The 27901-nt window shown below is 42.9% G+C and overlaps 5 protein-coding genes across 5 annotated transcripts; 4 read left to right on the top strand and 1 right to left on the bottom strand.

The window, feature by feature from the left end:
- LOC121627731 (target of Myb protein 1-like) lies at window positions 1-9150 on the top strand. The gene is made up of 15 exons (XM_041966755.1): window positions 1-161; window positions 1816-1900; window positions 2398-2476; window positions 2753-2902; window positions 3536-3670; window positions 3781-3930; window positions 4488-4604; window positions 5439-5572; window positions 5695-5737; window positions 5820-5952; window positions 6424-6490; window positions 7820-7895; window positions 8032-8091; window positions 8200-8239; window positions 8356-9150. Exons 1-15 carry the CDS (start codon window positions 89-91, stop codon window positions 8499-8501), a joined length of 1488 nt encoding a protein of 495 aa, XP_041822689.1. The 5' UTR covers window positions 1-88; the 3' UTR covers window positions 8502-9150.
- Window positions 9151-9721: 571 nt separating this feature from the next.
- Window positions 9722-10655, top strand: LOC121604695 (noggin-3-like). The gene has a single exon (XM_041934271.1). The coding sequence runs from the start codon at window positions 9757-9759 to the stop codon at window positions 10639-10641; it is 885 nt and encodes a 294-aa protein (XP_041790205.1). The 5' UTR covers window positions 9722-9756; the 3' UTR covers window positions 10642-10655.
- Window positions 10656-11760: 1105 nt separating this feature from the next.
- On the top strand, window positions 11761-16722 carry get3 (guided entry of tail-anchored proteins factor 3, ATPase). The gene is made up of 7 exons (XM_041966865.1): window positions 11761-12089; window positions 13017-13164; window positions 14234-14382; window positions 14527-14677; window positions 14883-14990; window positions 15589-15786; window positions 15877-16722. The coding sequence occupies exons 1-7, from the start codon at window positions 11947-11949 to the stop codon at window positions 16003-16005; spliced, it is 1026 nt and encodes a 341-aa protein (XP_041822799.1). The 5' UTR covers window positions 11761-11946; the 3' UTR covers window positions 16006-16722.
- A 143-nt stretch (window positions 16723-16865) lies between these two features.
- On the top strand, window positions 16866-24249 carry LOC121627797 (bestrophin-2-like). The gene is made up of 10 exons (XM_041966864.1): window positions 16866-18791; window positions 19010-19197; window positions 19297-19391; window positions 19864-20097; window positions 20869-21023; window positions 21106-21183; window positions 22467-22619; window positions 22726-22806; window positions 23063-23217; window positions 23463-24249. The coding sequence occupies exons 2-10, from the start codon at window positions 19046-19048 to the stop codon at window positions 24247-24249; spliced, it is 1890 nt and encodes a 629-aa protein (XP_041822798.1). The 5' UTR covers window positions 16866-18791; window positions 19010-19045.
- Window positions 24250-26383: 2134 nt separating this feature from the next.
- Window positions 26384-27646, bottom strand: LOC121604653 (protein Hook homolog 3-like). The gene is made up of 3 exons (XM_041934227.1): window positions 27520-27646; window positions 27326-27400; window positions 26384-26515 (listed from the first exon to the last, which is right to left on the bottom strand). The coding sequence occupies exons 1-3, from the start codon at window positions 27574-27576 to the stop codon at window positions 26384-26386; spliced, it is 264 nt and encodes an 87-aa protein (XP_041790161.1). The 5' UTR covers window positions 27577-27646.
- Between the last annotated feature and the right edge of the window lie 255 nt (window positions 27647-27901).

The raw sequence follows: 27901 nt of genomic DNA, 5'->3' as shown, positions 1-27901 counted from the left end.
CACTCAAAGCTAAAGGAAACGCCGCAGTTTTGAGCTCAGTAGTTGCCAAATTACGTTAATCTTGATAGTACGCTTGTCATTTTCGAGGATGTTTTCTCTCGGGGAGAAAATGGATTTTCTCATTGGAAACCCCTTTTCAACGCCCGTCGGTCAGAGAATCGGTAAGTCGCAGCTGCTTTTGAAACTATTTATGCTCGGATTTGTTCGCCGTTTGATTGAATTTGACATAATTTCGTTTAAATGATCAGTAACATGTAGCAGCATTTTGTAACCACACAAGCACGGATGCCAAACAACTCCATAACACTTTCAATTTATCCTAACACAATTGATAATGAACTCAAAATTTGACAGAAACATACAAGAAGTCTTTACTACAATGACGCGACAGAGGCGGGACTTACGCCCCTCAATCTTCCGTGCGATTGGTTGTTACAAGTTAAGCGACAACTAATTTGGCGAATTACGGTGGATCTTTCCTGTTACTTCCTCAATCATTGACGTCTTTAGTCGAGCTGCAGTTTCACACCTTGTGCGAAAGTGTTACTGATCTACAACAACAAGCTTATGTCATGTCGCACAACTTTTTCGGCAGCAGTGTTTCCTCATAATGGCAGCAGCCTGCTGTAAAGCCAACACGTCCTCAGCAGACTTGAGGCCGGCTGCTGATGCCTGGAAAGATGTGTAATCAGGACAGTCAGGAGTAATGATAAAATGTTCCACACCCATGTCAAGCCTTCCTTCCTCTTATCTCATCCACTCACTTTCTCACACATAAATGTCAGAGAGGCTGCAGCCACTTCTGAGGCGAATGAGAACAGAAGCAGCTGACAGTCACATGAAGTGGTGGGAGCTGGGGAAGGAGAGGGGAGGGGAGGGAGGGAGTGAAAAGGGATTGAGAAAGGCAGTGGTGAGGGTTTGGAGATGTGTGGGGGGTGCTGGTGGAAAGGAATGAAGGAGATTTAGAGACTTATGAGGAGCCCGTGATGGGTGGAGTGCAAAGAAAGCTGGCTTTGATTGCTAAGTAGTTTGGAGAGAAATACACATTTGAGCTGAAAAACCCATTTTCTCAATCAGCGTAATGCTATAAACAGTGAGTTCCTATGAAAACACTGTTATCTGAAGGATACCACTTGCTCCAATGGGAGATTCAGTATTTGATTTTTGTCTTCTTGTTTGTTTAAAGTGGGTGAGGCCTTGTTTGGTAAAGGCGATGACAGGTATTTCCATTAAACACTCAGAATATTTGATGACAATTCAGGGTTTTATCTGTAGGCCATTCTCAGTCAAAACTGATCCGGTCCTCCAGTCCTCAAGAAGCAGATTCGATGGTTAAAGTGGCACATTTTCAACAGCCTGCCTTAAGCCTCAACTCTACAGCTCCCTCAGCTCTATGCATTTTAGCACCTTTCAGCTCATTGTTTTGGTTTTATAGCCCATAAACTAAAATAAACTAAACGATTTTTTCTCTTTAATGAGAATTGCTGCTCATATAGACATATAAGCATTTCACATTTGATTTACAATAGCAATGTAGACTTCCTCTTTAAGTCTTTATATGATACAAAGAAAACAGCAGACCCAGAGATGATCATGTGTTGATGTGTTTCCAATATGGAAAGTGTGTGAGCATCATATCTTATTTATTGTGCGGCATTTTTGTCTTTTCACAACTTCAAATCTAAAAGGGACCTGGGTGTTTTCCCATTATCATGATATCAGATATGATATTGGAAGACAGCCTTAGACATGTATCTCTTCCTGTATCAGTCACTGTCTAACTGTAACTTTACCTGATTCCCTCTCTGTTGACAGAGAGAGCGACCAGCGGTTTTTTACAGTCGGAGGACTGGGCCCTCAACATGGAGATATGTGACATCATCAATGAGACAGAAGAAGGGTAGGGTTGTCACACAAGTAACATGGTTCCTCATTAGTGCATGTTGACTAACCTTTATGACAAATTAATGCACAGTACTGTTGATAGGCCTCCATGTATATTTTTGTACTTCTTTTTACTGTGTCACTTCCTGTGTGGTTTCGTTGTTTCTTTCTGCTTTTCCATCCAACTGGTTGTGACTGAACAACCTACTTATATTTGAGGTGAATCTCATAACTTGTTATGCAGTGTGTGTTTTGTACTGCTATGAGGAATGTATGCCTGAAATGCAACATGTTTGTAGTAGTTAGGTGTATATAGGAAAGGTTAAAGAGAGAAAATCACACGAGCCATGAAACCATGAATGGACAACATTTATGAATGCTCCTGCAACAGAAAAACTCTTTACCTTCTTCCTCTTCTTTCTTTTTTTTATAAATGACTATCGCTTATTTTCATATTTAAACATCAAAATGGACAAACAAGCAAACTGATGCATTTTTTTTCCTTTTTTCCAGGCCCAGAGATTCAGTCAAAGCTCTTAAGAAGAGAATTGTTGGAAACAAGAACTTCAGAGAGATCATGTTGGCTCTTACTGTGAGTAATCATCTGTAGGTGACTGTATGTAAAAGTTCTATTTGTTATTTCATGAGCTGAGGATTGCAGGGGTGAGCGTGTAACTGGAAGGCTAGAATGACCCTTGTCCTTATTGGCTGGTGGCCTAGAGGTGATCTTTCTCTGTGCATGCTTACACAAGTGGCTAAATCAGCATTCGTATTGAGGCAATGTGAAAAAAAGCTTTATTTTGGAGCCACTTGAATTGCCAAGATTTAATTACATTTGCACCTTTTTTATGTTGTGGACTGTGGACAGGTTCTTGAGGCCTGTGTGAAGAACTGTGGCCATCGCTTCCATGTTCTGGTGGCGTCGCAGGAGTTTGTTCAAGGAGTATTGGTCCGTTCCATTCTGCCCAAATATAACCCCCCCACTGCCCTCCATGACAGGGTGCTGAGCCTCATACAGGTATGTAGATGGTCCCACAGATATGAAGTTTAAAATGCTGGTAATTTTCTTTAATAATTTATTAAACATGTGTATAAATGCCAGAAAATGGAATAACCAAAGTTACAGGTGATCTTTGATTTGCCTGTTTTGTCGAACCAACAGTTCTAAACCCAAAGATATTCATTTTTAAACCACTGAAGACCAGGAAAACTCGCAAATGTTCACGCCTGAGGGTCAGGAACCAATTCTTTTTTTGCATTTCTGCACTGCACTAAACTTTATTTTATTTCGCTGGCATTCTTATTTTGGCTGCTGTAAGTGGTTTGACAGCGTCCTCACGTGTATTGTGAAACATTTCAGTGGTGTGTTGGCATCCCACAGCTTTTTGATTGCACTGAAGTTGGACTCTATTATGGCTACAGTCAGACATGTACCATAGTGTTGTCTTTAGTGTTCCCTCTGCTATGTTGTGTGTAACCACAGACCTGCAGGAATGGTAACATTGGATAGAGTCAGGCATGCTGGTTTTCTTGTCTTCTTGTTCTTTTCACACGTAATCTGTTTTGTCCTGTGCACTGTGTCATTGACCACTGATTTCAGAGGCAGTCATTCTCATCGTGTTTCGTCATATGTTCTTTCTCCCACCCACAGTCGTGGGCTGATGCATTTCGTAGCTCTCCCTCACTGGCGGGGGTGGTGTACGTATATGACGACCTGAGGAAACGCGGGCTGGAGTTCCCCATGACGGACCTGGACGCTCTGTCCCCCATACACACTCCAAATAGGGTGAGGCTGTCTACAAAGTGAAAATAACCCACCAAATAAAATGTGTGTGTAGATATCTATCTCTACACTGTACCTTTCTGACAAATTTCACCCCTGCCTTAAACTTCCAGAGTATCCCAGAAAACGGGACCCCTGAGGAGACCCCTGTTGCCACTCCCACACACCAGCCACAACCACAGGCACCTTCCAGTGTTCCCACTCAGAATACTTCACCTCCAGTCCAGCCCAGTGAGGGACCAGCCTCGCTCTCTGCAGAACAGGTATCACTTCCTACCTGTCAGTCAGTGACCACAGAGAGCTGGTGAAGACAACTAGGACAGACTGATACAGACTTTTCAAAGCTAGTGATATTTGTGGACTGGAGATCAATTTTGTTTTCACTTTGACATTAAAGAGCCTTTTTAAATGTTGTGATTCAGCGTTGTCTGAATGAGCTTTAATGCTTTTATAAGCACCATGCATTGTACCAATATCAAGCATATTCTAACGCAGTAAACTGCTGATGTGGATTTTTGTTTTGGTTGGAAAAGTCTTGGAGCAGCATTTTAAAACCATTAACATAGACCAGAGCTTAATGCCTATAACAGCAATGTATGAAACAAAATAAGATAAGATAAGATAAAAAAAACGTTATTAATCCCACACCAGGGAAAATGAATTGCTACAGACAGCAAAGAATAAAATAGATACTTAGAAAGATCATTAAGACAATAAAAAAAGATACAGAATTTAAATCAACTATATATGTACATTATATACAAGAGTACAAGAGTATTATTCTGCTGTTGACTTAAAAACAAATGTATTTCTTATCCAGGAACAGAAGCTGCGAAGTGAGCTGACATTGGTGAAGGGAAATCTCACCGTGATGTCAGAAATGCTGAATGAGCTAACACCGGGACAGTGCCAACAAGATGATACAGAGCTGCTCCAGGTGTGTGTCAGAATTGTCTGCATTGTCTATAGCATTTACTGTGTCCATGCCTTTGCCCTATTCACCACATCATTTCAACACTGTTTAAAGGTGCAATATGTATATAAGAAGTTTGGTTTAAAACACTCCAAATTTTCCCAAAACTATCAACATAATGCAAAGACATAACAGTTTAAGTTAGCACGCTAACCAGATAGACTTGCCTGTTCTGTCTCATAACACCACTTTGTACCTCAAGGGGCAATAGTGCGATAGCAGAGCCCCCCGTGGATTCAGCAGGCAGATGTATGGGAACTGCAAGTTCTGATCCCATCTTGTTGTTTGTAATTGTACTATTCTGATGCAAGTCAAAGTAGGGAAATGTATCATCATCGACCTCTTGCCTTTGAGATCCCAGAAAGCAGTGGAAATGTTGGGAGACGTGACTGTATTCAACTGTACAGACGCCATCGCTGCAATATGTTGGTTTATGTAGTGCATCTTTGTGAACCCTCTATTTTCATTGAGATAAAAGTCATAGAAGAGGCAGAGATCGTTTCTGATTTGTTTTACTTCACTTTGGTCTCTGTGTAGCTGGTGCTGCATGTGCAACTGTACTGTGCTGCACGTACTCAAAGCAAGTTCAGTTATCATGTAATTGTCAAAGAATTGTGGGAAATGTAGGAAACAAGTGATGTTAAACTAGATGAAGCAGCATGAAGAGAACTGGGTACACAAAACAAGTAAATGTACATTTGATTATTAAATAACTCTTGGTTCCTCTTGATTTTCCTCGCATCCATGTAATTTGTGATGAGAATGAATTCCTCTCCCTCTCCTCCTGTGTCTGAGCAGCAGCTGTACTCAGTGTGTAAGAGCATGCAGACTCGAGTGGTGGAGCTCATCCCCCAGCTGCTGGATGAAGGGTTTATTGAGGAGCTGCTCGTGATCAACGATGACCTCAACAACGCCTTCATTCGCTACGAGAGGTGCGGTGCGGCCTAGCTTTGTATTTTGGATTACGTTTATAAGAAAATGTTAGTTTGAAGAGTGTGGTACGTATCTTACTGGTGGATAATTTCATACTCATGGGTTTGTATTTGTGTTTTAGGTTTGACAGACTGAACAAGGCGCAAATGACAAATACTCAACAGGTAAGAAAGATCCCGAGTACTGTATGTGTGAGGAAACCTTAAGGTGTGAATGTTTTCATCTGTTTTTATTATTTATTCTCAGACCTCTTCCACAAGCCTGAGCCTCATCGACCTCAACCCTGAGCCTTCTACTCTCAGCCAACCTGCTGTCATCACAGCAACCAGCCAACCAGCAGTCAGCACCTGGGCCAATCAGCGGCAATCACCCAACCACAGTGAGCAACCTTTGTTTGACTGTCTGATTCGGTGTTTTTGTGGTAGAAAACATAGCTGGGCATCACATGGGCAGGGAGTAATCACCATGGCGAACATGACATTTTAGGAAAAAGGAGGAAAATCCCAAAAATGCCCCTGTAACTTTAACAACCTGTAACTTTCAAACACGTCATAATATGCTCCATATTATGACGTGTTTGAAAGTCACAGGTTGTGTATGGAGATAGAGACAGTGGGGAAAGTGATTGATAATTTGCGCTTGTGAGAATAAATAAAATGTTGATTCCATAAACACAAATAATGATATTTAGGTCTAAAAATCTTCTTTTGTTATTGTTTGTGCTTTTATCATTTAATGCTAAAATAATGTGTTGCTGCAGGAGGTAATTTTAGAGGAATTTAGATACCAAGATGGAAGAAATTGTTTTTCATTCAGTTGTGACTTAATGAGTCAACCCTCTGTCTTGCAGAGGAGGAGGAGGAGTTTGACATGTTTGCTCAGACGAGAGGCAGCTCCCTGGCAGAGCAGAGGAAAAGGTGAGAGCTAACAGCGCTAACTCTTGACAAACACACATCATATCATGATCACGATGCTCTAATTGCGAGAGTCGGCACACAAGGCAATCCGTAAATTTAAGAAAAGCAATTACTTTTTTTCAGCGATAAGGAAATCACATAAAAGAATAGACTGACAGATTCTTCTAAGTGGTCCCTGAATGCAACACATGCAGCAGTTGGTATCATGTCATGCTGCCGGTCAACAAAACAAAAGTAGATGCGCAATGTCTTTTCAAGAGAAATGGACAAATGATTATTTTTTTGTTTAAGTTAAAGGCAAATCCTTAGTTATTTTGTGGGGACACGCTTGCAGTGATGAAAAGGCTAATCTGGAGACTAATTACAGCTCTAACACACACTAAACTGGATGAGCTACATGGACAAATGCACTTGGATAAAGTTAACACTCTTCAGTGAAGTTTGGATTTCCAGCAAGCAGCTTTCACAAGACCACATTCTGACAGAGACAGTGTTGTGCAGGCAAGTGTTGTGGTGAGCGAGCTAATAGCTGAGAAGCTGAGAGAGGAGAGCCTTGTTTCTGCTGTGAAGCTGCGAGCACCGGACAAAGGAAAATTGTTCCGAAGTGTCTGTCTGTCTGGAATAATTCATAGAGATGAAGAGAGATTGCACGCTGATGCAATTTCTGTGCCAAATCACCAGTGCCACCCCCCACTGCCACTAAGTGTGACCCTGGAAGGATGTTACAAAATTAAAATTGACCCTTGATAGGAAAAAGCTTCCTCACCCCTGCTACAAGTGATGAAGGTGCCTCATCACTTGTGACTTTAACCTGCTGGAGAAGCCTTTGGGCAAGCTGTAATTTGATTAACATCACAGATACCTTTAATCTTTGACAAAATCTTAAGTATAGAACTTAATTTTTTGACATTTCTGAATATAGTTGAATGACATTACAATCTGAGTGGTGAGCTGAGAACTGACCTGATTTGTGGATGGTGCCAGTGAACTGCCTCCACATGAATGCTGAGAAAACCAAATGCTGGTGGAGGACTTCCGTAAAAAGGGTTTGCAGATGGGGGAATCTTACAAGTTCCTGGGTGTTCAACTGGTCTGGACTGGCAATACTAATCCACTATTTAAGGAAGGCTAGAGCAGACTGCTGAGGGGACTCAGGTCTTTTGGGGTGTAGAGGGCACTCCTTAGGGCCTTTTTTCACTGTAGTGGCATCCAAACTGTGTGTCTGTATGCTCCATTAAAGCTTGAAATAAAGCTGTAACATTAAAAATGAATAGTTGGTTGAATATAACCTACAATACATGACAGCATTCCAATACTTCCTGTCCCCAGTGTCAGGTATGAGGACCCAGGAGCTGTAGAGGGCCTCGCTGGAGCCCTGGATACAAGGTTGCAGGTGACAGGAGGGGTATGTATACCACCATTACAGTATTTGATACAGAATATTTCCAGTGAAATAAAAGTACAACATACAGTGCTGGTTGTGTAAATATAGCTAAAACACTCGGTCACTTTATCCCTCTCTTGACTACTTTTCTCCATAGATGCCTCCACCAAAAACCTCTCTGCAGAACAATATTGACAAATGGTTATCTTGTGATACGGTAAGAGAACACATGTGTCTCTCTATATACAGTGTTCTTTTGAAATGGACACTGATGTTCGATAAGCTATGATATGATCTTTGTGTTTTATTGTGTTTGAAAATGCAGGAAGAGCAGTCTTCAGTTTGTGAAGGAGTGTCCAGCGAAGGTATGTTCTTCTCCCTTTGCTCCATTTCAGTGTAGCAATAGTGATTCATAAGTCTTGCTTCCTTCCTGTGGGTTCATGTGTCCACACAGACCTCTAACTGTAACTGTGCCTTTCAGACTTTGATAAGTTTCTGGAAGATCGGGCGAAGGCAGCAGACCACAGCAGCCAAACAATTAGCAGCGTGCCGCCCTCCACATCCAGACCGCCACCACAATCTACCCGGCAACAGGACACATCACATGACCATCTTTTTTCACTCTGACTTTGAGGACAGACAAGAGGAGCGGGTGGATGTAAAGATCAATATACACACACCATGCCATTGAAATAAACCTACAATCTCTCACATGCTGCGCCACGTCAGGTGTTCTCTGAAAGCACACACACACGCCTACTTGTACTTCTATCCATGTGAGAACACGGATTGACATAATGCATTCCCTAGCCCCCAACCCTAACCTCATCCTAATTCTGACCTAACTCTTGAAACCAAGTCTTAACCTTCAAGCAGCCCTTTGAAGTTGTGAGGACTGGCCAAAATGTCCTCACTTTCCAAAAATGTCCTCACTCCGGTGGTTAAAAAACTACACATGCACACACACACTCACACAGAATAACGCCTGACACTACAGAACTGATGTCTAATCAAATCATTGCAGTATGTCATAGTTAATTCTGCTGTCATCTTAATGTACTGTAAGTATGAGCAACTTTTTATGACTATTTATGAAATGTATTATTATAATGTTGACATAAAAAAAACTTCAGTTAGAACAAGTGTTTACAGTTAAGTATAAGATTAAAGATATATTTGATAATATGCCATCGTGTGCCTTTGAGCCAGAAAGTTGATTTTGTGTAGATGAGAATAAATGCTGCTTTGTCCTGCAAACATTTAGCATCTGTCCCCTTCTTCGCTGTACCATTATGAAAAGCTGCCATGATGGGAAGTTTCCCTCGAGCCCTTTTTCTAACTGATCTGAGTCCAGTCTTTGTGTGAGAGTTATTTTTGAAGGTCTTGTGTCTGAGGTCGCTGACACAGCCCCTCTGAATCGAGGTCAAATGATAATTTTTTTGTTGCTTAATGCTCACTGTGAAATATGTAGGGCTACGTTTTCATCTCATACAAATGCCTCTTTGATGACAGCTCAGTTCCCGTCTTTACTTGAATTAAGCTCACATAGGAATCCGATCAAATTTTAGTAATCAACACATGAAACCAAAATAAAGCTTATTAGATTTGTCCCATATGTTTGCATTGAAGTTAGCCAAAACATCAGAGCCTTGAATCTGAAGTGGGAGCTCAGGTGTGCTCTGGCCATATTCAATAATATGCCTGCTGTTTGTGTGATAAGGTGCTAATTTCAGCATGTTATTGATTAAAAGCTCAAGGATGTCTGGTGTTAGGTACACGGAGTCCCTGAAGCACCCAGCGGAGAACCCAAACTGAATGAGTGAAAAGGAAGACAAAGGGAACAATTTCTCATTCTTCTGTTCTACCATCCACACCTAAGACCATGCCTGGATCGTTCATCTGTGGAGTCTGGATTTCTGTATCAGTCCTTCTATATGGATCTGCAGCATTTGCTTCTAACATTTCAACCCAGATTCGGCCTCCGAATGTGACTGAGGAAGAGTACCGTGGCTGGGAGTCACCGTTTCTTCAGCTGAGAGCCAACCTGCTGTCCTACTCACAGCCAATCCACCCATACACCCTGCTGACAAATGCTGAAGACTACCACTACATGCCCAAACCCAGACATCGCCGCCCTTCTCGCCTCCGGCGTCTTCTGGGATCCTCTTTTGACCCGTTTTGGATGTCCGTAGAGCAGCCATCTGAAGCCTCTGGGGGTCAGGGTGATGGTCAACCTTCGTTACGTGGTGACACACTGCATGCCAAATTACCCAAAGGCAACACTGCCAGAGAGAAGTTTAACCTGAGTGCTTGTCCAGAGCTGAGAGAGGCTGCAGCGAACCATCGCCGGAAGCTGGAGAAGGAAGCTGCAGATCTGGACCTCAGCTCTCAGCCCTCACATGTTGCCAGTTCGGTCAGAGACTGGTTAGTGCGCTCGGCCACTTGTGGATTAAGCTACCGGTGGGTGGATCTGGGTCCTGCGTTCTGGCCACGTTGGTTGCGGCAGACTGACTGTGAAAGGTCAGATGGGGAGCAAAGTTGCTCCTTTCCGGCTGGGATGGAGTGTGTGCGGGATCAGACAACTTACATCAAGATTCTGGCTTGGCACTGCTTGGACATCAGAGAGAGAAGCAGCGGGTCTGGAGGGATTAAAGCTGACGGTTCTAATGGCAGCACTGAGATGGCGACAGGCGAAGTCATGAAGGGGTGCATGTGGAGGCAAGTGCCTTATCCTGTGGTCACAGCGTGTACATGTTCATGTAAATGATTGTAAATATTATCTGTCTTCAGATGGGTTTCAATATTATATTGTCAATGACTTGTTTTACAAACCTAATCATAGCTATATTGAAATAACTCAGTAAGGCATTGCATGTACTCTAATGTTACTGACTTTAAGATGAATTTAATAAAAATATTTTCTCCTGATAAATTGTGATCTTTTTTATTTGTCAACATTTTTTCAGCAGCAGTACTCTTTTCCAGTTGCACTCTGACTGACAACCAGGGAGCTGACTGTTCAGTTACAGTCCACGATTGTTGTTTTATGGAAGCAGCTGCAAAGTTAGGAGCTTATGCAGTGATGAAGTGCTGCATAGGCTGCTCATTCACTTCTCCATTCTGTGACGGTCCTGATCTTAAAAAGCACATGTCTTATATCATTATCATTTGGCACAGCTCATAATAGTTATAGTCCCATGTCATGGGTTGTGCTACATTCAAGCATGTGGGAACTAGAAAATCCAAGAGAAATTGCTATCCAGTTGCGCCTTTTTGAGAGTGATAATAAAACTGCATTTTGAAACAGGAATGGTTTTCTTTGGGGTCAAGTGCTGAAGCATCCAGCTTCTTCAGCGTCTGTCGTGTCCATCACAGGTGGGAGATCCTGGGTTTAATACACAGGAAGCTGGTGTGCTTAGTAACAAATTTTCGGTTTAAGCCTGTATCTGATGTCTTTCTCATACGACATAAACATAGCCACGAGTTGAAGTGAAGATAGTCATTATTAATTCACATGATGATTGACATCCTATTTTTACGGTTTACAATGTTTGTCGTGTGTATACTTGAGTGTTGTCTTGAAAACACAATATGGAATGAAATAAATGAAAGCATCACAAAGAGAATAGATAGATAGATATATATACTTTATTAATCCTAAAATGGGAAATTGCAGAAAGAATGAAAGAATGGTTAAATACCTTTTCACCGTTGTATGCTTCTGTACTTAAGGTGTATGAAAATAATGTATAAGAAAAAAAAAGGTAAGACTTGCTGTTGCCATCCAACTTAAAAGTTTTTACTTTGCTGCCTGGTCTGGCCCCACCCCTACTGGTAATGACTAAGTAGCCTCCTACTTTGGGGGTGGTCACTTTGATATCAAATTAATGTGTACCTCCCAGGTCTACCATAACATTACTTTTGACTTTTGTTACTTTTCTCTTTTAGTCAGCGTTTCAATTTGACACCATAAGCACAGATATATTATTGCTCTGACTTGGCCGAGGAGCAGTGACGGCAGCAGCGTCGGTACGTCCCACCTGAGCTGTGCGATACTTTGTACACATACAAGATGGCAGCTTCATTGGAAGACGAATTTGAAGATGCGCCTGATGTGGAGCCGTTAGAACCGACACTGAAGAATATCATCGAGCAGAAATCTTTGAAATGGATATTTGTGGGTGGAAAGGGTGGTGTTGGTAAAACGACATGTAGGTAAGTAGAAGGAAAACGCTCATTAAGTTAGCCTCCTGCTATTGAGTCAGCCTACGTCGCTAGCTGCCATAGCTAGCTTAGATTAGCCACTATCCATAAGTTAATGTGGGTCATTCTCAGTTAATAAATCAGATGTGTTTTTTTTTTCCATACCAAGAATCTAACGAGCGTCAGCTTAATAGTTCAAGACGCACCGAAATATCTTGAACGTTACATTCGTATTTTAGGCTAAAGTGGTTGTCGGTTTGCCGGGTAGTTGAATGCTGTAAGCACTGTCACTAGCTAACGTTAGCCATCTGACACATGTATTCATGACTTAAAGTGGTTTGACAGTCACGGTGCAATATGACACCGATATCTTGCTTGTCACCACATGTTTTCCTCATTATAACAGGAGTGCCTTCAACTTTATGTTTTATCAACGGGTGACTTCGTGTTAGCTTGCAACTAAGCTAATGGACACAACAACCGGGGGTAAAGAATACACTGGCTAGGTAGCGTTAGCTGTCAGCTCTGCATAAAAGCTAATGTGTTCCGCCTCTTTTAACGATCGCTGCAGCTAGCGAGTGATGCTTACAATTTCAAAGAGAAAATACAATGACTTATAATAGAAATGTAAATGAAACGCAGTAAATACACACAGTACAAGGCATCTTTTAACTACATGCTACGAGAGCTATGCAAGTCCAGTAAATGTATCACTTCGCTTACACACAGCAGCTTATATAATGCAGCTTTTACGATCGGAAACGGACACCATTTATTTGACTTTAAATTCTAATTATTTTCTCATTATCCGTACTACATGAGCAAGCCTGAAGGCCAACTCTATGGGGAAGAAGGGTTATTGACACCAGGTGCTCTTGTGAACACTCACCTGGCTGCCCACCTCCAGCTGTACAAACCTCTCCTGTCTCCTCTGTCCAGCTGTAGTTTGGCTGTCCAGCTTGCTGCTGTCAGGGAGAGTGTCCTCATCATCTCCACCGACCCCGCTCATAACATCTCTGATGCTTTTGACCAGAAGTTCTCGAAGGTCCCTACTAAGGTCAAGGGCTATGACAACCTCTTTGCAATGGTAAGTCGCACTGCTTGAAGAAAAACGTGCCTGTTCACAGGAAGACACTACAGGCAAAGATTGAAGTATATATATAAGTGTATATTTGTAGCCATTCACTCATTACATTTAACTAAGAGAAAACCTTTAGCATATCATATTTAGTTCCAGGTATACAATTAAATCAAATGGTATGCCAATGGCAACACAAAAAAACGCAAAATTAAATAAAAGAAAAAAACCCTCCTGACCCCCGCCCGACATCCTATGTTACTAATAATAATGATGGGGTTATGGGTCTCCAAGGTTGTCCATTTCGTTTATGTCTACGTCACTTCTACTAGAAGGCCAAAGGGCACCGCACAATTGTTACGTGTCACTGGATTTGCTTCACATTGACTACAGCTGTTAAGATTGGCAGGATAAAGTCATTTAGGACTTGTAAATGAATGAAGGGCAAGCATTTCCACCATGTACATCAGTGTTCCTCTCAAATTATTCAAGCATTTGTGCGCTGTCACCAAAACAACCACCACATCCTGCACTGATGAGGTGTGTTCCTGTTACATCCTTGTTGTGGACTCGTCAGGACACATTAGTGTTTATACTACAAAAGATGTGGTCACCAGTCATCCAGTCACACCCACATCACTTTATTATTATTATTGCCAGGTGTAAATTAGGATCATAGTGTGACAGTACCCTGATACTGGACCAGCTAAATTTAATTCAGCCATCATGAAAGTTATAATTTATACCTGTACTTTTCCAGCTGTCTCCCAAATACACTTGTAATTCACATTTTACTTTTTACTGCATTTCAAAATCTCCTAAAATTTGTACAAAGTGGATAGAAACATAGCTACATTTGTTAACAAAGAAGTTTATTCATGCTGTTTTTAGATTTTTTTTTTACTGAATGAGGTCATCATCACTTCAGTGTCATGAGTTTAGTTGGTTCCACATCTGGGCCTCAAGCAGAGAACCATCATTGTGTAACAAAATGAATTGCCGGAGGCTCTAAAATTATTTGCAGTTACCCAAGCCCTCAGTTTGTGATGCTCTGATCGTTGTGTTTGTATGAGTGCAGGAGATTGACCCAAGCCTGGGTGTGGCAGAGTTGCCTGATGAGTTCTTTGAGGAGGACAACATGCTCAGCATGGGAAAGAAGATGATGCAGGAGGCCATGAGTGCTTTCCCTGGCATCGACGAGGCCATGAGCTACGCCGAGGTCATGAGGTAAGAAAACGTGGTGCCTGGAAAACAAAAAAAAGTGTGATGACCCAGAATTACTTTTATCTTTCACAGTTGTGTGAATGAGCTAGTGAAGACATGGTGGCCAGTGTTCTACTAACTCAGCACTGCTGTCTGCCTGTGTCTTAGGTTAGTGAAAGGAATGAACTTCTCAGTGGTGGTCTTTGACACTGCCCCAACTGGTCACACACTGCGGCTGCTCAACTTTCCCACCATTGTGGAGCGTGGCCTGGGGCGCCTCATGCAGATAAAGAACCAGATCAGCCCTTTCATCTCTCAGGTGAGGAGGGACAAGCAGATCCATTCACTGATTGTAGTCATTTACCAGTTTTTATGTCTATAAAAGCTCCACAAAGCCACTGTTGGATTTTAACTTGAAGGAAAAAAGCAACTGGAAGATAAAGTACATATTTTGCATTCAGAGTGTTTGAATTATTTTGACATGTTATGCATATCCGCTATGTGTTTCTCTCTTGTTCTTGTAGATGTGCAACATGCTCGGTCTGGGTGACATGAACGCAGACCAGCTAGCCTCTAAGCTTGAGGAGACCCTACCAGTCATCCGCTCAGTCAGTGAGCAGTTCAAAGATCCTGTAAGTCACTCTGGTTGCAGCTGTAAACCAAGCACATTACCCTTACGACGTGCTTTGTGCAAAACAGGCTTTTCAAATGGCATTATTTGTTTCTGCATCTACATGCAGTGCCTCGCTAGCTCGTTTGTAGGCCTCACCATCACTTACTTGCTCCTTCACCAAAAACAGAGCCTTCACTGAGACCGCAAGAACTGTCATTGGTTTGGGTGCCATTTGTTATTGTTGATGGTGATAATATGATAATATGAAGCAGGTGGAAGAAAAGATTTATTTATCCATTTATTTTCAGATTAATTTAGCATGTTGTGGTTTAGCAAGCCATTTCACTGCAGACCTCCTTGCTGTGGCTGTTGCTCTGTATCACTACACTGTATGCATGTATACAGCGTGGCTGTGCTGCTCACTCACAACTGTTAATGAAATAGTAATGTGAAACTCATTTTCTCCAATAACAGCTAGTCTGTTTTTGTAGACTGCTTTAGGCATTATGCAGACATCCTATTTTTCTATTGCATGTTGTCTCCTGATGCAAGTACTGTATGTTCTCGTGTTGATGTGTTATACTAACTCTTCTCCCCACTTTCCTCACATCCATCAGGAACAGACCACCTTCATCTGTGTGTGCATTGCTGAGTTCCTCTCCCTGTACGAGACGGAGCGGCTGATCCAGGAGCTGGCCAAGTGCCGCATCGACACACACAACATCATCGTCAACCAGCTTGTTTTCCCTGACTTAGAGAGGCCGTGTAAAATGTGTGAAGCCCGCCATAAAATTCAGTCCAAGTATTTAGACCAGGTACGAGTCAGTGGTTTGTTTTTGGCTTGTGACAATCCAGCAGCGTTGTGTGCTCATCGTCCTCATTCACAATCTGTCTTCTCTGCACAGATGGAGGACCTTTACGAAGATTTCCACATAGTCAAGTTGCCGCTGCTGCCCCATGAAGTTCGAGGTGCCGACAAGGTCAACACGTTCTCTAAGCAACTTCTGGAACCGTACAAACCCCCAAATAAGTGATCTGCCTTCCCACAGGACCTCCCTTCTCCCTCCTACTGACCACATCTATACAGTCTGAACTCTCCTCCTCTAAGCTCCCCCCCAGCCAGCCTCAAACCCTGCTGTAATGGCCTCAAATTGATCCACTCAGTCCTCAGCCTGTCATCCAATGCAGAGCACTGCTACAGCCACACCCTTACTGGAGGGGAGCTATGATATCACAAACACACACATACATAACCTGCTTAGAGAGATAAAACAGGACATATTTGTACTGCTTTACTCTCCATTCACCTTCTCCTTCCTTCATTTCCTCTGTGTGGCAGATGTACAATTCCGACTTAAAGCATTTAACGTTCTCTCTTCAGAAGCCTCCTCCTCCTTCATCCTGTGCAGTGTCCAGCCTCAGTTGTAAAAACAAAGTGTTTCCAGTGATGGTGCCGTGTATTCCAGGATGAAACGGCTTTCGGGTGGTTGATGTTCTTTGCCTCATTTTATTCTGTGTGGTCTGGTGGCTGTGTCTGTTCCCCAGTTTGACTCTTGACTAAAAGTTTACTTAAATTCACCTCTCACATTGGGAATTTCAAAATCTCAGCACATTCAGGGTGTGATGACAGGGCAATGAAAAAAGACAACTGCCTTTAAAAAATGCAATATGGTCTGTGGGCTTCAGTAAATTTTTGGTTTTGACCAAGCCCATCCTTGATATTGCAATAAAGAAAACCAGAGGAGTCTGTAGTATGTCTTTTACCGTTTGTCCTATCATTAGATCTCACCTGGCCATGTGATCCCGGTGTAAATGCAGTTACCTAATGGCACTGAGATTTTGAAGCAAGTCATATTAGGAGCTTTATATCCATATATGGCTGTTATTGTTTGAACTGGACAGTCTTAATGGCCTCTGTTGAATGTTCTGGCCACTTTGGTTGCTTCAGGTGGTATGTGGTTAGAGACAGCAACAGTTTTATGAGATTCAAAGGCAAAATGTGTGATGACTGTTTGATGTTTTAGTCATTGGAAGCTGAAAGGGTTTATTATTGATGCAGCTAAACTCCCAGCACCAGGTTCCCATACAGTGCTCATTGAGCCCATCAAACACTGTCAAACATTTTGTGCCCATCCTCCTCACTGAGAACTATATGGGAACACTATTGAAGTACATTAGTAGCCTTATTTAATGCATTGTTAATTAAAATATAATGAATGTTGCTTGATAAAGTGTTTCACAAATGAAATGAGTTGTTAAGCTTTGCCCTGGTGATCAAGCACTGGACTCTGATTGGCTCTGCTGATGCTTCATTATTTTTCCACAGAAAGTTATAGATGGCAGAAAAAGCATAATTACCCCCTTTCTGTCACTGAATGCTTTTGAGTCAAAAAGAATCTGTTTTCTATAAATTTTCTTTAAATTATGTTGCGAGTGTTAATTAAAACAAACTTGCCTCAGAGGAGAGCCTTCTGTGGTCAATCTCTTGAGCTGCCTACTGCTCGTTTAACGCATCTGTTAATTGAAGCAGGCAGAAGCCAGAGCACACAGGCATTAACCCACCAGACTGCAGATTGCCTCCAACAGAGCATGAAGACTCAGTTAATTTTCAACACCGGAGTCCAGGAGCAACAAACTTAAATGAAATGGAAGATACAAGGAGAGAAGATGTGCCGCAGCAAAACAAATGAAAGTACACGATGTGCAGAAAATTGGACCTGTGTCTCTTTATTATAAACTATTTTTTCATCAGCTGGTTCGTAATGATGCCTCAGTGTTTAAGCAGCATTTTACATGTAGAAAAAAAAAGCAAAAAAAAAAAAATAATAATAATAATTTGCTTTGTGAAATAATTGTACCTTTTAAAGCCTCAGACTTTTAAATTAGGGTTAGAACAATGTTTATCATGTACTTTTTAATGTAAAATCCTAATCTGTGAAATAACTAATAACTGAAGCTGTGAAATAAATGTAGTATAAAAGTAAAGTAGCATAAGATGTAAATACAAGCAGCCTGCCCCAAAATCTCACTTAGGTACAGTGACTGAGTGAAAGTCCTCTGTGATCACAGACACACTCAGCTTCACTGAGCAAAATATCCACAAAGTCACTCATTTTGTTGTTGAGTCGTAAAAAAAATAACTTTAAAAGACAAAAAAAAAAAAAAAAAGATGTCCTGGTGGGAGATTGCATCGGGAACAAGTGGAATTATTTCCCCTTCCTGGGATTTTGTTTCTTGTTCAAAGGAAAAGCATTTTGAAAGGATGAATGACACCAACTGACCATCAAATACATAACAAATGTTCTTGCTGCTGCATTGGCGTGTAGTAAGTGTAATTGTAATACTGTAACCGTGAAATTTGGTTGTTGTTTTCATATCACTTAACACGAAAGTTTGCCACGCTCCACTTGCTCCTGTTTCATAATTCCCTGCTGTACTGGACGGTCCTGTGCGCTCCTTGTGCCCCGGCGCTGCGGCCTGTCGCTTGTGGTCCATCACCGAGCCGCGCTCTCCCGGTCGGGGGCCGCGCTAACGAGCTCCTCCTCCTCGTTTTGGGGATTTACCCCGGGGCGCACTGACCACTGGACGCACCGTGGAGGCTCCGAGGATTACTGCCATGCAGCCGACCGAGCCTCGAGTTAACCGAGTTGACGCCAGGGGAGATCAGGGTTGTGAGCGCTTCGAAGAAACACCACTGGCGAGCTCAGGCAGAGGCGCAGAGAAGACTGTACTGCTGAGTGAAAATATGAAGTGGTGCCAATTACGCACAAAAATGCGCTGAGGAGTTGGCGCGCTCGTCAAGAAAAACACACTAGAAAAGGTAAGGAGATTATCTTTCAAAACAAAATACATTAGAAAGAACTGGACAGTGCTAATTTAGCTTTATTTGATAAAGGCAATGGGAATATAGCCTATCTGTGAATGAAATGTTCTTCAGATTCTTTGGTAAACGACTCACGACACACCTGAACATGTTCCATGAGCATGTTTGTACCCAGCGCAGGTGTAATTGCGATGGCTGTGGCTTCTTTCACACAGCTCTTTTACTGAGGACCTGTCACCTGGCCGTCACCAATGACTGTCACCTACACAGCCAGAGTTGCAAACGCCCGTTTCTGTGGCTTCTCCAAGCTGCTTTTGGCCTGGAAGGGCAGCATCTACAAGGTGTTATACAAGGAGTTCCTGGCTTTCTTTGCCATGTACACCGCCATCAGCATCACTTACAGGTAGGACAGAGAGAGCAGCCTCGGGAAACGTCCTGCTGCAGACACATTCATCGGTTAGTTGTACTCACAAATGACTGTGTGTCACTTTCACCCGTTTAGATTTTTCCTGTTTGATGAGCAGAAGAGGTATTTTGAAAAGTTGGCAATTTACTGCAACCACTACGCCAGTCTGATCCCTATGTCCTTTGTTCTGGGTAAGCATGTTAACTTTTGGAGAACACTGGAGATGCAGAATTTGAGCTCCAGTGTGTCCCAGACCCTTGTGTAGTGTGATTTTGAACTCTAAATGGGTATAATTTGTTGTATAACACAAGAGTGAGCAACCACAAATTTATATGACAGCTGCTTGTGGTTTTCCATGTCAGGGACCCTCAGCTCCAGACCTCCAGACCTCTGTCAACATGACCATCATTATTATATATTGGAGATATAACTACATCTGCTGTTGCGATGGAGGGAATGGCAACATTCTGATTCAGTCATTAAAATAATGAGTCGAGATTATTATTATTATGTATCATTGGGGCCCCTTTGCAGAAATTATTTAACAGTAAAACATCATTTTGCTAGGGGCCCCTGATGTTACAGTAAAGGTGACCTGCTGGTCCCTGGACTCCACTGGGGAACCAGGTCTGATCTGTGTCTCCTCTCCACTGCTGTTTGCAGGTTTCTATGTGACCCTGGTGGTGAACCGGTGGTGGAGCCAGTACACCAGCATCCCGCTCCCTGACAGGCTCATGTGCGTCCTATCGGGGGGCCTCCAGGGGAGCGATGAGCGAGGCCGCCTGCTGAGACGAACCATGATGCGCTACGCCAGCCTTTCGGCCCTGCTCATCCTCCGGTCAGTCAGCACGGCCGTGTTCAAGCGTTTCCCCACCATGGACCATGTGGTGGAAGCTGGTGAGTCAGCACAAGGACAAACTTGGTGATGGGTGGTGGTGGGGTCCATCCTCAGCCAAGAACCCCCACTGTGATTTAGCAGTGAGGTATGATCTTATACCATTATCCAAAGAAGTTTTAAATGAATAAAGCAAATGGAGTAAAAGGCACTTTGCTGTCCATGCAAATCCACAATACAACAACTCAACATGTTGCACCTCTCAGTAATCAGAATTTATGATGTCGCATCAACTGTTCTCACGCTGCTCAGGAAATGTGTAAACTAAGTGATGTCACACACCCGGGTCATGCGTGTGTGTTGTGCCCTCTCTCGTACGTTCTCTACACCAGTGAGAGCAGGAGAAAGCACAAGGACAGGCACATCCTGAAATTCATCGCTGATAAAAACGTTTATCGCACGTCTGTTGTAAGATCACGAGACGCTGGTATAGCAACCCTCTCCTCCCTCTTCTCTAGAGGAACTGCGCTGCTGCTTTGATTTACACTGAGACATTGTTTTTAAGAGCTGCACAGACCTGTCAGTGGCAGTATATTTTATCTTGCTCTTTGCTATCAGTTAGCAAAGAGCAAGATAAAATAGCTATGCAGTGATACCGTGACACATTAAATTAGTCCTTACTCACTATAAAATGACCTGGAAGTCAAAGCAAAGTTAAGGCTAAATCATGCTGAAGATTGATCCCTCCTCACGCATTCCTCCTTTCTCGCCACATTTTACATTAGGAATAATTGATTTGTGACCTGTGACTTTTTTGTCTGCTGTTTGTGCAGGATTCATGTCAAGAGAGGAACGCAAGAAGTTTGAGGGTCTCCACTCTCCTTATAACAAATACTGGATCCCCTGCGTTTGGTTCACCAACCTGGCAGCGGTGGCCCGCTGCGAGGGCAGGATCAAAGACGATCACACGCTCAAACTGCTGCTGGAGGTGCGGCATTTCACACACACGCACACATGCACAGGATGAATGCTGTACAATGACCTCAGCGAGTCTATTTGTGTGTGAACAGGAGCTGAATGGGTTCAGAGGGAAGTGCAGCATGCTGTTTCATTACGACATGATCAGTGTTCCTCTAGTCTACACTCAGGTGAGTGCTCTGCTGCTCGGGATGTTGCATCATACCTCTTTGATGTTGCTTTTTGCACTTTATTTGACTGTACTCACATTACTGATTGAACTCTGGTTTTCAAGCATCAATGCACTCAAAATTTTTACTATTATTTCTACTGTTATTATTATTTAACTACTATTTAATAATAAAATGTGTCTGTTGTTTTGATGTGAATTTAAAGTTATAACGATAGCTTTTAATGACTTCACACTGAAGCACAGAAACACCTGAGATCCTTAAAGGATAGTATAAGGTCATGGCTAAAACTACCTTGTCTCATTATATGAAGTATTTTCAAACAACATTAAAATGCTGCTTGAACGCTGAGGCATCATTATGAACTAGCTGATGATAGACGCCAAGAACACAGCACATATCAGTCCAACAGTGAACTGATCCAACCATCTCACTGTCGTTCCGATACGAGAAGCTCAGGCAGAGATGGACATGTTGACATGTCACAGTAAGGTGTAAACAGGTGTAAATAACAGCATTAATGATGGCTGAATTCCATTTAGCTGTGTCATTGTTTCAGGGTGCTGCTGTTGTGCGAGCTGACTCACTGTCATACTGTCCTGACTTGATCAACTGTCTATAAGACACAGAAACAGGGCTGTGTCTGGAACCTCGGCTCCCTGATATAAATCTTTAACTTCAGCCGCCAGCTCTGTTAAGCTGACTTTCACTTTTACAGAGCTTTTTTCCCAGCAGGTGTTTGACTTGTTGTAGCAGGAAAGGCAGCACAGGCGTAATTAATGACATTAACCACTGTTCCGTTTAATTGTCCCAGTAAAGAGCCAGCTTGCACAACATGTGGAACAACAGAACAAAAAGGGAAGGTGTATTACTTGAGCGCTTTAACTGTTTGACACTGGAACTTATCGCCATTGAATAACTATCCCTTACTTTAAAAAGCAATGAGCTAAATTAGAACGTTTTTTTCTTTACTCACTTATTGCATTATACATCAAACCATAAAAACATGGTTTGTGCCGCTGAAAGTTTAATCACTTTTCTAAGATACAATGAATGATGGCTGTTGTCTGTCATCTTGAAACAGTGATCTTATCTCAGTTAGATCAGTCAAACTGCCGCTTGGTGTCTGCACAAAATGCTGATTCTCAACTGTGTTCAATTCAATTGTTTGAATTTGTGGAAGAGATGAAAACAAATATGAATGGACAATAGTCATTTCTAAACAAGAACTGGAAGACAAGCTCAACATGTGACCGAGTACTGCACCTCCATCTTTCCCACAGGTGGTGACTTTGGCGGTTTACAGTTTTTTCCTGGTCTGTCTCATCGGTCGCCAGTTCCTGGACCCCAGCCAAGGATACCCAGGTCATGACCTGGACCTCTACGTGCCCATCTTCACCCTGCTGCAGTTCTTCTTTTATGCTGGGTGGCTTAAGGTGATGGAGGGTCAAATACCATATGTTTTGATACCTGAGCACCATGTAAAGATAAAAGAATATCAATGAATCGTGTTGTCAGCTTGTTTTGTGTTCGGCCCTGAAGGTTGCAGAGCAGCTGATCAACCCTTTCGGAGAAGATGATGATGACTTTGAGACCAACTGGCTGATAGACAGAAATTTCCAGGTTTCTCATTGTTAACATTTCTTTATGTTTAAGTATTCTGTCTGTCTGTTGAATGTGATGCTGAAAGCACTTCCTTAAAACATTTGTTTTGGCTGACATTTTGCAATCCCACATGGGAAATTGGAGGCTACATTAGCTTCACCATCATGGTTTTATTAAAGGACACGTAATGTAATGGGACTCGGCCTTTGTTCTTTACTGTGTATGTGTTTGTGTGTGTGTGTGTGTGTGTGTGTGTTTGTGTTTTCCTCTGCAGGTGTCCATGATGGCGGTGGACGAGATGTACGGAGATCTGCCGATGATGGAGAGAGATCGCTACTGGAATGACTCCAACCCCAGACCCCCCTACACCGCCGCCACTCTCTTTGTCCTCCGCAAGCCCTCCTTCCAGGGGTCCACTTTCGACATGGCGTGAGTGTCCGGGTTTTACGCTCTCATTCTACGTGTGCTCAACTTGTGACTGTGACACTTTTAGTTTGAATCCCCCTTGCTTGGTGGGAAAATCTGGGTGATGAAAGAGAAAGTATTCTGCCTTATTTCAAGAACTAGTGTGACGTAATCAGGGCTGAGAAAGACTAAAACATCAAACACAGCAAGTGTAAATTCTGGTGCTTTCAGGACGATCACGTGTAAATTGCCACACCATCTCTTGACAGGATCCCTAAAGAGGAGATGCACTTCCAGCCTCTGGAGGACATTGCTGAGAACCTGGAGGAGTCAGGCAGTCGTCACCCCAACATGGCCCTCTTCAACCGTCTTCTAAATGCGGCCCCGTCCCCCACCGGCCTCATGGGAGGGGCACTTCGCCGCACCTCAGCACAACTCCAGAGGCTACACCACTCCCCCAGTATTGACCAGTGCACCAGCGATGATGACGACGATGAAAGCTGTAAAATAGGTAAAGGTGGGTCTTTGCCGTCGGGGCTCGGGCAGGAAACCCAGAGCACCGTGTGCAGTTTCAGGGAGGAGAAGAGCGTCAGAACGCCTCTGCTGGAGATTCAGTTTGGGGCGGAGCAGGAGAGGCGAGGGGGGCACCCTGCCGTCAATGACAAGAAGGAGACGAGTGGGGTGGTGGGTAGGAGTGATGAAGAGCGGCAGATGGGTGAGGAAAGAGGGAAAGCGGTGAGCACAAGGGGGGACCATCAAGCTGCTGTGTCACTTCTCCCCCCCCCCCCTCAGTCGTCAAGAGATACCTCCACCCGACCAGCCTCCGCCATTCCCATCACGACCCGTCAGCCCTCTGCCTTCCTGTTTCAGCCGGCTGCCCACTCCAGCCTGGAGCACTGCAGCTCCCAGCCAGCTATCAACCAGAACAGAGCTGTGCCCGCCATCCTCAAGCCTCCCTTTGGTGGAAACAAGATGTCCTTCCTCACCGTCCCGTCTTACGACGAACCTCAGCGTTTTCGCAGTGTGAGCATGGGATCAGAGCTCACAGGGTCTTAGGTGTGCAACAGGCTGCGATGTTCCCATGAACTTTTGACTGTATGAAACTATAAAGCTTGATTCAGTGCACGTTTTCACGAGTGAAATTAGTCATAGAGGCTTTTACTTTGAATCTGCACCACGTGTGAGGCAGAGAGTTATCTGTTTTTGAAAAATTAAAAATTTGTTGATGAACTGCTCCCAGATGTTTCCAAATCAGTTCATTTGCAAAAACAGATAAATGGCGTTCTTAAAATGAATAAACCAGCAGCAGTTTGACTGGTTTCCCCTGGAGTCCACCCCTGATTTAGGAAAATAGATTTTCTTTTCCCAAATGAACCCTCCTCCCACTTCACTGGTGATGTTTAAAAGCCAGCTGTGATCCATACTCTGTTTCTAGGATCGTGGAGCATAGTTTGCTCTTTGAAGGCAGTATTGGGCGGTAACTTTAACGGTACGCTCTCGCCATGTTTCCGTCTTCTTGTTTCCATCTAATTATCAAGCAAATTTGGAGCAAACTTTTGAAATGTCACAAAAAGGAAAAAAAGAAGCATGTTGATTAGGTTTAATCAGAAATTAGGTGTGTTTCCATCAACTGGTTTGGAGTGATTAAACTAGGCTTTGCAAAGTATAGTTTGTCAGAAGGAGGCCACCTTCTCAGTGGCTGCAATAAAGATTCTTTCTTTAATCTTTATTGTCACATGATATCATGCTTAGTACAACGTGGTGAAATTTGTTCTCTGTTTTTACCCCATCCCTGAGGGGCTGCTCACTGCACTGTGTGACCCCTGGGGACCAAATCCAGCTTTAAGCCAGTGCCTCGGTGAAGGGCGCTGAGTGGAGAATGGACCTTAGACACATGTTCTGAGAGTAGAGAGAGAAAACAGTAGAAGAAGAGGAGGTAGAAGAAGAAGAAGAAACAAAACCAGTCACCTCAGCCCTCTACGAGAGAAAAATGGTCTCAGGTCTTCAGGGTTTCTTTTTTCACATGTTTGGGAAACAGTTTCTTTTTCTTCTTTTTCTCAGCTGATCAGTCACGTGAGTTAAATGTTCACCAAGTCAGAATTTAATTGGAAAAGGTGTTTCAATACAGAAATGACATGTTTGTGCTAAGCTAGGCTAAATGAGTTTCTTTATAAGTTTAGGCTACCTCAGCGCAGAGACTGGGTGCAGGGGGAGATTGGCCTCCACCAAAAACGAGGAAGAGACTGCAAAAGTCTCCACTGTGAGACAGGACTTTGGAGGGGTCACGAGGGAGCTAGCTTAATCACTAAGCTAGCTTCTTAGTAATTAAGCTAGCTGCTCCTTAAACCACAATAACAATGTGTTTGATTTTTAACTATTTTTGTACAGATACAGAAAATAAAACATAATGAGAAAGCTTTGGTGTTGCTGCAAGGCACCATTGGCAGAGCAAGGCTGAATGTTTCCCCCGTTTTTGTGCTAAGCTAGGCTAAACATGTCAAAGCTACAGTGTACAAACTGAAAACAGTTGTTTCTCAAAAACATCTATTTCTGTTTTTCCAGTTATCTGCACTTTATATCATACAACATTAATAAACTGTCTGTTACTACTATTCACCAACATTTGGACAGAAAATGGTGCTAAAATGAAGACAAAAAGGGTGACAGCTTTCTTTGTTCACTTTATTTTCTTTGATTAGTAAAATATCTCTGTAAATAGAATGATCTCTAATGCGTTATGTTGTATATTTTCAAAATCATAATTTAAACAATGAAATGAATGAGATAACACAACAGTTTTATATAAAGGACAAGATGAATAGTCGTTGTTTTGCATTATTTCTAATGGAAATTGTATCTTCCCTGAAGAAATAAATGTTAAGATATTAAACATTGAGGAATGGAGACAATCTGGTGATTACAGGCACACAATTAGTTATGAGACAGATAAAAACAGTAATTCATGACACTTACTGTAGGCTACTATTTAGTGTTTACATGAAATATCATTCCAGTACCAACATACACCAGCAGGGGGTAGTAGCAGCAAACCAAATACAGCACAGACAGTGAAGTCCTCAGTCAATGAAAACAAAATGACAGAAAATGCACACCTTTTTCCACAACATTGCTTTCCATGCTGCCCACCAGTGGGTTGCACTCGTCCATTTCCCCCTGTGGATGGAGGCTCCTACCTGGGCTGCAGCCGTGGGGAGAGGGCTCTCCTGGCCTGGGTGGACTGCCTCTGCTTGGACAGGAAAGACTGAGCCGGTCCTGAGGCGCTGGAGTGCTCACACCGACTGTGCTGCTGCAGAGCTGAGGACTACAAGAGGCAAAGGCAACGGTCAGCTGTACAAACACTATAAGAGTAATATTTAGGCATGTTACCCAGACCGGACTGACACCTGCTACAATAAGAACTATTGCAATAGCTATTACTCTACTATGCCAGTGCAAATTTTTAGATGGTGTCCAGCACTTGCCTTAGAGCCGTATCAGCTCTCCAAGTGAACAAATACCATTTGTAACCACAATAAAATAAAATCACTGTCAGGACAATACAAAGAAGACCAGGGCTCAGTCCCTGTTAGTGGCATGGTCATGTGGGAAGCCAGTGAGGGATAGCTTGAAGATACATAAAAGGTGATACTTAGCATATCAGAGACTGGCACCTGACTGCTCTCATCCTCCCCATGGCCAAAAGTGGGCTTGTTGAATTACAGGGGAATCGGCCATTACATACCAAATTTGGGAGAAAAGGGGTCTTGCAAAAAGTCAGCAACAACCACAACAACAAAAAATCTGCACTAATTTAAGCGGGGAAATTGGTTGTGTAGCTGTAGTGTTCAAAAGTACAGTATTTATTTGTCCTGATATCAGAATTGATAGCAGAATTAATAGCATTGCTTTAAGTATAACACAAAAGCAATTACAGATCTGACACAAAGAGATACTGTTTCATCCAACCACATGTGGCCTACAGTGTTTGTTTGATTCACTATGGTTCAGCATGTGATACAGCATATTGCTGCACCCCTACACATGTAATTCTGATAAACAGTACTTAACTGGAACTGACTGAAAGTGTGAAGGGAGCAGTTACAATATAGATTTTCTTTTCTTGTGTGCTCACCATGTTTTGCCAGGCTGTCAGGATCTGTTTCTCCTCCTGTTCCTGTCTGGACCTTGGATTGTCACTCTGTGAGTCCTGCAGCAGTCACATTTGAAAAGTCAAAACCTTTAACCAAATCACTTGAACACAATGATAATGCCCGACACAACAACAACAACAAAAAAGTTCCATAGTCTGGACGCACACTAACTCACTTCTGGGGCAGCTCTCGTCATGGAATCAAATGGTCTGGCCTCCTTGTTGCTAGTCATTATTCCACATATATCAGAACACAAACAAATCCAACCCGAATATATCCAAAGAAATGTTTGCGTGACTGGCCGACTTGTGCTCCAACAGCCCCCTGACCTGCCCCGTCTGTCTGCAGCTCAGTGCTGCTCTTGGCTGTATTTTGCAGCGGAGGCCCTGGTTTTGTTGTGTGGCAGAGAGAACAATATGGAGAGGTGCTGCAGGCTTAAGTGGACTGGCTCCTCGCCATAGTCAAAGATGCCATCCTGCTGACTCTGGCACATTCGCTGTCGGCCAGTCATCCACCCGGCCGGGGATTAGTAGGTAATCACCAAAACACAACGCAAT

This window comes from Chelmon rostratus, chromosome 3 (assembly GCF_017976325.1).
Source record: "Chelmon rostratus isolate fCheRos1 chromosome 3, fCheRos1.pri, whole genome shotgun sequence".
Classification (NCBI taxonomy): Eukaryota; Metazoa; Chordata; class Actinopteri; order Chaetodontiformes; family Chaetodontidae; genus Chelmon; species Chelmon rostratus.
This window is presented reverse-complemented; position numbering and strand designations above follow the sequence as displayed.

What these genes read in the sequence shown, in the direction of transcription:
- LOC121627731 (XM_041966755.1), top strand. Translation starts at nt 89, where the DNA reads ATGTTTTCTCTCGGGGAGAAAATGGATTTTCTCATTGGAAACCCCTTT. An exon ending in GCCCGTCGGTCAGAGAATCG is followed by an intron (nt 162 to 1,815) that starts GTAAGTCGCAGC and finishes CTCTGTTGACAG; the next exon opens with AGAGAGCGACCAGCGGTTTT. An exon ending in CCTCGCTCTCTGCAGAACAG is followed by an intron (nt 3,931 to 4,487) that starts GTATCACTTCCT and finishes TTTCTTATCCAG; the next exon opens with GAACAGAAGCTGCGAAGTGA.
- LOC121604695 (XM_041934271.1), top strand. Translation starts at nt 9,757, where the DNA reads ATGCCTGGATCGTTCATCTGTGGAGTCTGGATTTCTGTATCAGTCCTT.
- get3 (XM_041966865.1), top strand. Translation starts at nt 11,947, where the DNA reads ATGGCAGCTTCATTGGAAGACGAATTTGAAGATGCGCCTGATGTGGAG. An exon ending in ATGACAACCTCTTTGCAATG is followed by an intron (nt 13,165 to 14,233) that starts GTAAGTCGCACT and finishes GTATGAGTGCAG; the next exon opens with GAGATTGACCCAAGCCTGGG. An exon ending in AGTCCAAGTATTTAGACCAG is followed by an intron (nt 15,787 to 15,876) that starts GTACGAGTCAGT and finishes TTCTCTGCACAG; the next exon opens with ATGGAGGACCTTTACGAAGA.
- LOC121627797 (XM_041966864.1), top strand. Translation starts at nt 19,046, where the DNA reads ATGACTGTCACCTACACAGCCAGAGTTGCAAACGCCCGTTTCTGTGGC. An exon ending in CCCTATGTCCTTTGTTCTGG is followed by an intron (nt 19,392 to 19,863) that starts GTAAGCATGTTA and finishes TGCTGTTTGCAG; the next exon opens with GTTTCTATGTGACCCTGGTG. An exon ending in TGATAGACAGAAATTTCCAG is followed by an intron (nt 22,807 to 23,062) that starts GTTTCTCATTGT and finishes TTTCCTCTGCAG; the next exon opens with GTGTCCATGATGGCGGTGGA.
- LOC121604653 (XM_041934227.1), bottom strand. Translation starts at nt 27,576, where the DNA reads ATGACTAGCAACAAGGAGGCCAGACCATTTGATTCCATGACGAGAGCT. An exon ending in TGACGAGAGCTGCCCCAGAA is followed by an intron (nt 27,401 to 27,519) that starts GTGAGTTAGTGT and finishes TGACTGCTGCAG; the next exon opens with GACTCACAGAGTGACAATCC. An exon ending in TGACAGCCTGGCAAAACATG is followed by an intron (nt 26,516 to 27,325) that starts GTGAGCACACAA and finishes TGCCTCTTGTAG; the next exon opens with TCCTCAGCTCTGCAGCAGCA.